We start from the raw sequence: 9321 nt of genomic DNA, 5'->3' as shown, positions 1-9321 counted from the left end.
ACAGTTTTCGACGCCTATTTCTGGTCAGCCATTTAGTTCTAGTTATGACCAGATCAGTATCGACTCCATGGCAGCTCTGAAACGAGTGAGTATTCCCAGATTTGCAGGCAACAAGAAAAATTATGAAGCTTGGAAAGCAGCCTTCTATTCATGCGTTGACCAGGCAATAGCCTCACCACAATACAAATTGTTACGGTTGCATGAGTGCTTGCAAGGAGAAGCCCTTAAAGTTATTGAAAATCTGGGATACTCTGCGGCAGCCTATGAAGCAGCCAAGTCTCGACTCGAACGGAAGTATGGCGGAAAACGCAGGGCACTTACATTACGACTTGAAGAACTGGATGCCTTTAAGCAGATAAGAGAGGGGAATGAAAAGGATCTTGAGCTTTTTGCTGAGCTACTGGATGCAGTAGTAGTGAACCTTACAGATGCTAATCAGGAAGCAGAGCTTGGTAGTGGCTCTCTTTACATCTCACTGCAACGCAAGTTTAACAAGAATCTTCTGGCCAAGTACAAGCAGTGGGTCTGTGACAATCATAGAACCGAGGGTGTAAAGACACTAAGGGAATTTATTGATCGAGAGTCTGAGTTTTTAACCACAGCTTCTGAGACAATAGCAGGTGTTCTAAGTGGATCCAAGAAGGAGAGAGCGCTGTTTGCCAAAGAAGATTTTGACCCTAAGAAGAAACATTCAAGAAAGTGTAAAGTATGCAAGGAGTCCCACAACCTTTGGACCTGTGAGAAGTTTAAGAGGATGACAGTAAATGAAAGGTGGAACATTGCTAAAGAGCAGAAACTGTGTTTTAGATGTCTCAGTGACGGCCACAGAGGAGAAGCATGTCTCAGGAGTAGGGTCTGTGGGATTAAAGGGTGTCGCTCTCATCACCATCGTTTGCTTCACGAGGACCCAAAGAAAGAAGAGAAAGCCGAAGCAGCAGATGGATCAAATGCAGTCGGAGCCAATGCCACCATTGAAGGGGAGTCAAGTGAGAGAACCCATACAGCTACTACTGGAAAAGGAACTGTACCCCCGTCAGAGTTTGTAGCCTTAAGAACTGTTCCTGTCTATGTGACCAATGGTAAACGAAGACTGAAGGTGAACGCTCTACTTGATGATGCCAGCAGTAAGACGTACTTAAACAGTGACATTGCGGCTGAACTGGGTCTCGAAGGCAGACCACACGAACTTACAGTTAATGTACTGAATGATAACCAGCAAATTTTGGACACCACAGTTGTAGAATTCATGATCAGCAGTTGTGAAGGAAAAGTGTCTAAACTAGCGTCTGCCTATACAGCTGAAAGAGTCACAGGAAACATGCAAGTGGTGGACTGGAGCAAATACAAGCACAAATGGAAGCACCTAAAGGGCATAAAATTCCCTCAAGTGGGACCCAGACCTATAGTAGACCTACTAATTGGTGTGGACCAAGCTGACTTGCTGTACTCATTGAGAGATGTGAGAGGAGAGCCTGGAGAACCCATAGCTAGACTCACTCCGCTTGGGTGGACTTGCATTGGTAATCCTGAGGTGCCGGTAGAAAGAACTCAGACAAGCTTCACCTTTTTTCTGAATGATTCACACGAGCTGAATAGTCTTGTTCGCCGCTACTGGGACGTAGAAGAACCTAAGGAAACTCTGATTGTCAGTCCAGAAGAGAAGTTCGCAAGAGACACAGTTTCAAGGTCCTTAACATTCGCTGACGGTCACTACTCAGTTGGGATGCCGTGGAAAAAAGACAGACCTTTATTATCTGACAACTTCAGCATGGCTTTGCATCGTCTGCACTGCACTGAGAAGAAATTGAAGCGGTCCCCGGAACTTGGTGAAGCTTACAAAGCAGTGGTTGAGTCCTATCAAGACAAAGGATACATTCATAGAGTTTCTCGTGACGAAGTTAAGCCTGATCAAGTCTGGTACTTGCCCCATTTCCCTGTGTTGAGGCCAGATAAATCAACAACCAAGACCCGTATAGTCTTTGATGCCTCTGCAAAATTTAATGACTTGTCCTTAAATGACATTGTGCTTCAGGGACCTAAACTTCAGAGTGACTTATTTGCAGTGCTACTCCGTTTTCGCCGTGACCCTGTGGCTTTGATGTGCGATATCAAAGAAATGTATCTACAAATCAAGTTGAAACCTGAAGATCAGCCTTATCACCGTTTTTTGTGGCGGAACCTAGAGACAGACAGAGAGCCTGATGTGTTTGAGTTTGACCGTGTTGTATTTGGTGTGAATTCATCTCCTTTTCAAGCACAGTTCGTGGCGCAAGAACATGCCAGGAGACACCAGTCTGTATTTCCCTTAGCAGCTGAAACAGTGTTAAAGAGTACATACATGGATGATAGCATGGACTCAGTACCTGATGTGAAAACCGCAGTAGAATTGTACAGTCAGCTGTCACAGTTATGGAAGTCTGCCGGAATGTATGCTAGAAAGTGGTTGTCAAATGTGCCTGAAGTGCTGCAGTTTATTCCCTCTTCAGACTGTGCCTCAGAAGTTGATCTTGATCGAGGTGAACTACCACCCGTCAAAACCTTGGGAGTCCTGTGGTGCCCTATGGAAGATGTATTTAAATTTCAAGTTAATCAGCCCGCCGAGAAGCATGAACACTCCAAACGCAGCTTTCTAAAGAAGATAGCAACCTTGTTTGACCCTCTTGGCTTGTTATCCCCATATACAGTACGAGCTAAGGTTCTACTCCAAGAGATGTGGGCAAGCGGCGTGGACTGGGACGAGCCGGTGAACGAGAACCTGTCAATGAAGGCTTCGAGGTGGTTCAAAGAACTCTCAGCACTAGTCAACATTCAGATTCCCCGATGTTTGAGAACTACTAGAGCAGTAAAGGAAGTAGCCTTGCACACCTTTGTGGATGCTTCTCAAGAAGCATATGGTGCAGTTGCTTACACTCGATACCTCTATGAGGATGGAACTGTTAGCTGTCGCCTTGCTGCGTCCAGATCACGTGTTGCACCTTTGCAAGCTATCAGCATACCTCGACTCGAGTTAATGGCTGCTGTTGTAGGACTCAAGCTGAATCAAGCCGTTGGCCAGGCACTTGGCATTAAGAAAGAAGAGTGGACCTTTTGGTCTGACAGCATGGATGTATTGTACTGGATTCGGGGACAGAGCAGGAAGTTCAAACCATTTGTGGCAAATCGTGTAGGGGAAATCCAAGCCTTGACGAATCCAGAACAGTGGAGGCATGTTCCAACAAAACAGAATCCAGCTGATCTGCTAACAAGAGGCCTTAGTGTATCAGCTCTCAGTGAGGAAGAAAGATGGTGGGAAGGACCGTTGTTCCTTAAGTACGACCACACCCAGTGGCCGCCAACAAGAACTGAAAGAGAGAAAGAAGCCGATGTTGAACTCCGGCAAATATGCCAGGCAAAAGAACAAATAAAAGAACAATCATTCCTTTCACTTCCCAACGAAGACCGGCTGAACCCACAAAGATACTCAAGTTGGGCTAAACTCTCAAGAATCGCAGCTTGGGTAAACCGTTTCCTAGAGAACTGCCGTTCGCCAGTTGCGGTTCGTAGACAAGACACAATACAACCTGATGAAGTTTCCTCCGCGGGAATAAGAATTATCCGGCAAGCTCAGCAGGAAGTATTTAAAGAAGAAGTGCGACCAGTACAAACTGGAAAAGAACTGCCAAGTGGAAGTAAATTGCAGCCCCTGAAACCTATTATCGACGAAGATGGAATTCTCCGATGTGATGGACGACTTCGCTATGCAGAATTCTTACCATGGGAGAGTCGTTATCCGATCATACTCCCGCGCAATCACTGGGTGACAAGACTCATAGTCAAGCATCAGCATGAGCAGAGCCATCATGGGGGAACCAATCAAGTGTTATCAGAACTTTCAACCCACTATTGGATAATTTCAGCAAGAGAGGTGATTAAAGAGTGGGAGAAAGAATGCATGCAGTGTAGAAGAAGAAAGGCTAGCCCAGCCAAACAGATTATGGCTCCGTTACCAGAACTGAGAACCCCGTTGTCGTTGCGAGCTTTCAGCCAAACTTCTGTCGACTTTGGTGGTCCATTCATTACTAAGCAAGGAAGAGGAAAGGCGCGTCAGAAGAGATACCTTTGCCTATTCACCTGTCTTGCAACACGAGCTGTTCATCTCGAAGTAGCTTTCAGCCTGGACACCGACTCATTTCTAAATGCATTCTTCCGTATGGTGTCCCGACGTGGCCAGCCCAAAGACGTTGTATGTGACAATGGCACTAATTTCGTTGGTGGAAGCAACGAGCTAAAAGAATTGGAAGCCTTGGACCACAAGAAGATTCAGGATGCTACGACAAGCTATGGAATCAAGTGGCATTTTAACCCCCCTCTTGCCCTACACTTCAGTGGTGTACATGAAGTTATGATCAAAGCTGCAAAGAAAGCTATTTATGCCATCCTTAGCTCTGCAGACATCACCGATGAGGAACTTTTAAGTGCAGTTGTAGGAGCAGAAGGGTTAATTAACTCCAGGCCACTAACTTACCAGTCAAGCAGCCCAACTGACCGGACCCCTTTGACTCCTAATCATTTTCTACATGGTCAGTTAGGAGGCAAATTTGCACCCGATAGTGTTGACACTGAAGTATTCAATCCAAGAAAGAGATGGCGTCGCGTCCAGGAACTTGTACGTCATTTTTGGCATAGATGGTTGCATGAATGGATTCCCAGTCTGAGTGTACGGAAAAAGTGGCGTAAGGAGCAAGTTGACCTAAAAGTAGGAGACGTTGTCATTGTCATGTCCCCGGATACACCAAGAGGAAAATGGCCTTTAGGAAGGATTGTAAGGGTGTTCCCTGGAAAAGACAGCAAAGTGCGTGTTGTTGATGTTCAAGTTGGAAAGACTGTGCTACGGAGACCAATTGTGAAACTTTGCCCATTAGAGCAATGTTGAACTTTAAGTGACATTATTAAGACAAATGCTTTTGAACATTTCATATCTTTCAGAACAAATTTATTTTGCCTAAGTTTTGTTGATATTTTTATATCAAGAAAGGGGAGGATGTTCTGGAGAATATTTTAGTGGTTGTCCTGTGACATATTTCAAGTGCATGCGCAGTTTTGTTTTAGCGAGCACGAGGTTTTTGCTTTTCTGCCAGCTCATCACATTTTTGCAGCAAGCAAGATGAAATTAAATTGTTGATGTTTTGTTTATCTTCTCGTGGTTTTTATGGACTTTCGACCGACCAATTATCCTGGCGAACAGAAATTCTTATTCTATATTCATGTTGGTAGAAAAATGATTACACAATGGAAGTATCCAGAAAGAACTAATTACGGTATAAAAAAATATCTGGATACGTGTGGACGGAGCCTGAAATACATAAGTTTTTTACTACTATGCAATTTTCAAGCGCCCTCTTGAAAAGTGCACATTCGGCGCACGAGTTTCTCACGCGAACCGATAGTATATTTCCAACAAGATTCATGATAAACTAGGCCTTTAAGCTGCAGTTTACTTTGGCGAAAAGTTCATGTCAACTTTTTGTTCATTGGTTTATAGCTGAATAGATAATGAAATTTCTCTTTTTTACAAAAACAATAGAAGTATTAAATGTTATTTTATTAGCTTCATCAGATAACGATAAGCATATGTTAATGAGTCAAAAAATTATGTGAAAAAGGATTCACCTTTAACCTGGAAATTGACTATTCGCCCAATTAAAACGGGATAAGGAGAAAATTAGCTTTTAAAGGCTGGAAAATTTTGGAATACACAGCGAACTACAACTATAAAAACATGCAAAAAATAAGCACAACTTCCGTCAAACTTTGTTCGAAATACTGGCTGAATACCTGTCGGTAAAACTTTTGTTAGATTTAAAAGAACCAGAGGGGCCATGAACGGCAAAGTCTGTCCTTCTACTTTAGTTTAATTTCGGCACCTTGATGGTACTTTCACATACTGGTTAACGCCACAGTGCTCAGGGTTCTTGCAGCATTTAAATAGTCACAACAGTATCAAATTTACCACTGAATTTAAACAGGGCAAAGAAATTCCATTCTTTGACATCCTGTAAAGCACGGCCCTCTATCGTTTATATTTTTTAAAAAATTAATTTGCAGATTACATTCCTTGACCAACTTCCTTACCAAACCACATTTCATCTCCCAAGTTCCACGTTGGGTTATCTTTGCAGGGCTTGGGTTCATATTTCCACTTAGGATTAAATACGCGGTAATCAAAATTTGTGGTTTTACAAAATCTTGCAAAATCAGGAATAGCTGAAACGTCTTTAGCGTTGTCATTAGCTCTTAGCCCCAGATAATACATGGTCTTACCGTATGCCCCATGCGCGCCTAAATGAGAGTCACAAACATTCGAGATGTTACTAAATCGAGGAACATGTGACGCTGGAGGCTGATGATGTAACCTGGTATCGTGGAAGTATGTTTTGTTTAGAATACTGCTCAGCCACAACATGACTTGTTGGTCCGCATGTGGATGACACAACATCGAGCTTTCGTTCTGCGCCAAGAACTTCTGAATAATATCTTCAGAGAATATCATAAATGCTTCATCCAGCCATGTGATTCCTACTTGACAGTGGAAAAATCCCCAGACTAGATTTTGTTTTGGTCTCAATGGAAGCTCAGAAAGAAGCCTTTTTGAACACAAGAAGTAGTCATCATCGATTCTAAGTAGGTACTGAAAGTTAAATTTCGCCGCTGCCCATTTGATTTGGTTAAGGAAACGGAATCCAAACTGCCCACGGCCTCCTTTAAGAGGCTGGAGCTTAATATCCTTGTATTTATCCTTTTCGTTTAAAATAAGGTTACGTTGAATTCCGTCTGTTATAAATCCATCAGTCATGAAGACACATTCAACCTGAAGAAAGAAAAATTCAAGTTACACACACGAGGTCAGAACTGCCCTAATGTCCTGGGTGTCGTGTGAGCCATCTTCAGGGCCATCCTTGTGTAAATCTGGGATGGGACCCTCCCAGAATCCAAGAAAAAAGCCCTGGGGCCCCAGCCCAGTCCCTAGACTTTCTATTCTACCATTACTTATACCTCGCACTAACCCTGGATTATCTTAACCCTGCTTTGAACAAACCGGCCCAGGATTGACCGAGCCGAGAACTCCAAAGGGCTATGCTGCTGGGGCCCGTTTCTCGAAAGTCCCGGTAACTTTACGGGCCCGAAATCAAATATTCAGATTATAAACTGATAGTTTTTTCATATTATCTGTAAACCTACTGAAACTTCGAGCTTTAATGTAAATGACAACAGCTTTTCGGGCCCGTTTATAGACCGCTTTCGCTAGTGTGTTTTGTTTTCCCAATAGAGGTCTTGGAAGAACTTGAACCTTTGTCTTTTCATAAATTATGCGTACATATGCACGACAATGAGACGAAATTTGAAAGAAACAGTTCTCTAGAGCACATGTATTACCAGCAACAGTTGGCACTATAGCTGCCCCCGCTCTGTATGTTGTCGGTCAATAGTATTCTTTCCGTTGTGTAGCTCTTTGAAATATTGCTATTCGTATTGACGATTTTAATTTCACACATTCCATACATTGGTGAGGTAAAAATGATGAAATCACGAAACTGAACGTTTTCTGGAAAAGCACTGAGATTCACGAAATTAAATTCTGTTTTCTCTATTTATAACCAAGACACCTTCGCCAATAATTCATTGAGGAACTTTTTAGTCGAGCTTGCTTTAGCACGGCTAGACTCTAAAAATGCAGGCGTTTCTTTTTTTTTTCTTTGTGTGTGGGCACCAATTAGGACGCCATGCTCCCAAGCGTTCCAAGCAGAGACCGTGGAAACTGGGGATAAGAATGGTGACGACTTTCATTGTATGCAAATGAGTCTCGTGATGAGCATGCGGTTTATTTTTGGTGATGACTGAAATGACGCATGTAAGTTGATTACGTTTTAGCTGTATGGCAGTGATGTAATTTTCCCCGAATCGAGGCCCTTAATTTTCGTGTTATTATACATGGGTATGATAAAGTAAATACCCCGAGTATGATGAGAAAATATTATAGCGAGAAATCCTATTTGTGGTGTATTGAGGCGTTACGTTTCTCGGAATATTGTCGCAGTTACTGGGACTCCACGGTTAAATAGATTCACTTTGTTGTATGCTGTGTATGTATTTAATTCATAGATTTTCGCAGTTGTTAAGATGTGAAGTCGCGTTGCACTTTATAAATACTTGAGATATCAATGATTTAACCTTCGGCTACTACTGGAAGCAACTTTAACTACCCGTCTGCGTTACGTATGTGTTTAGACGGGTAGCTTTGTACTTGACTATTACGCACTCTACTTGCCGCACTTCATGTCCACAGAATAAAAATCCCACATCGAGCTTTTCCGGAACAAAAAAGAAACGAATTGTAGCCCTTATTTTACTGCCTTACAATATATCAATAATCCTGAAAGTAAAAGGTCATATTAAAGGAACATTAATCCAAGAATCTTAAATTTTTTTAAAAAAAATCTATCGAGCGGTTTAAAAATTATTGGCTAATTTGTTAAAGAAGACCGAAATGATTAGATATTACTGAAAGAAACGTCATCGTGAGATCGTGAAATAACTGGCGACAAAGAACCTATCTTGCCTGCCTACCTGAGTCTGATTGCCAAAACAATGTTTCCACCATGTTTCTCTTATTGCCTGTCTTCTTTCAAATCTTGCTGGTGCAGTGGTAACGATGATCAATAGCAATACTGCTCTCTTATTTCTTCTCAAGTCTTTAAAATCAATCAGTTGATGGAAAGTTTCGTTTATATCTGAGTCGTCTGTGTCGTTGATTTCTGTTTGATTTTTTACTGGGGCCATAAGGCCTATAGGGGTAGTATTTGCCCAGGTAGGCGCATTTGGTAGCTCTGACGGGCGTTCCTGATTATGGAAAGTGATAGTGAAATACACAAAAACCATCCATGCCCAAGCTGAAGCGAAGATAAGGGCAACAATTATGACTCGTCTCTTGTTATAAATCATTGCCAGTCATTGGGTTGTTGAGACCAGAAAAACGGGTAATATTGTAGAGCTCAGTCGCATTAACACTGAATGAAACAAAAAACCTCTGAAAAACAAAGCAATATCGCGCCACATATTTACCTATCCGATTAGTGTAACCAAGGAAATTTGCAGGAAAATGAAATCACTTGCGCACAGAAGAAAATTAAGGGTAAATATGTCTGATATGTTTTAGCTCGAGTAAGCAAGTGTTATTGTAATGCCATGGTGTTCTAAACTCCTAAGTGCGGTTTTTAAAGCAACAGAAACATTAGGTGGGGCGTCCGTGATTCTGTGAATTAGACACCACGGTATTATGAAATC

The 9321-nt window shown here is 42.3% G+C and overlaps 2 protein-coding genes across 2 annotated transcripts; one reads left to right on the top strand and one right to left on the bottom strand.

The window, feature by feature from the left end:
- The first annotated feature begins 257 nt into the window (after window positions 1-257).
- LOC140930066 (uncharacterized) lies at window positions 258-4912 on the top strand. The gene has a single exon (XM_073379722.1). The coding sequence runs from the start codon at window positions 755-757 to the stop codon at window positions 4910-4912; it is 4158 nt and encodes a 1385-aa protein (XP_073235823.1). The 5' UTR covers window positions 258-754.
- Window positions 4913-6054: 1142 nt separating this feature from the next.
- On the bottom strand, window positions 6055-8979 carry LOC140930065 (uncharacterized). The gene is made up of 2 exons (XM_073379721.1): window positions 8605-8979; window positions 6055-6847 (listed from the first exon to the last, which is right to left on the bottom strand). Exons 1-2 carry the CDS (start codon window positions 8977-8979, stop codon window positions 6086-6088), a joined length of 1137 nt encoding a protein of 378 aa, XP_073235822.1. The 3' UTR covers window positions 6055-6085.
- Window positions 8980-9321: the final 342 nt, after the last annotated feature.

Source organism: Porites lutea, chromosome 3 (genome assembly GCF_958299795.1).
Source record: "Porites lutea chromosome 3, jaPorLute2.1, whole genome shotgun sequence".
Classification (NCBI taxonomy): domain Eukaryota; kingdom Metazoa; phylum Cnidaria; class Anthozoa; order Scleractinia; family Poritidae; genus Porites; species Porites lutea.
Note: the sequence above shows the minus strand (reverse complement) of the source record. Positions and strands in the feature narration are given on the sequence as shown.

Bases quoted from the DNA above. Each gene is read 5' to 3' on its own strand.
- LOC140930066 (XM_073379722.1), top strand. From the start codon at position 755: ATGACAGTAAATGAAAGGTGGAACATTGCTAAAGAGCAGAAACTGTGT.
- LOC140930065 (XM_073379721.1), bottom strand. From the start codon at position 8,979: ATGATTTATAACAAGAGACGAGTCATAATTGTTGCCCTTATCTTCGCT. The intron at 6,848-8,604 runs GTAGGCAGGCAA...TTCTTTCTTCAG, and splicing joins GTTTTGGCAATCAGACTCAG to GTTGAATGTGTCTTCATGAC.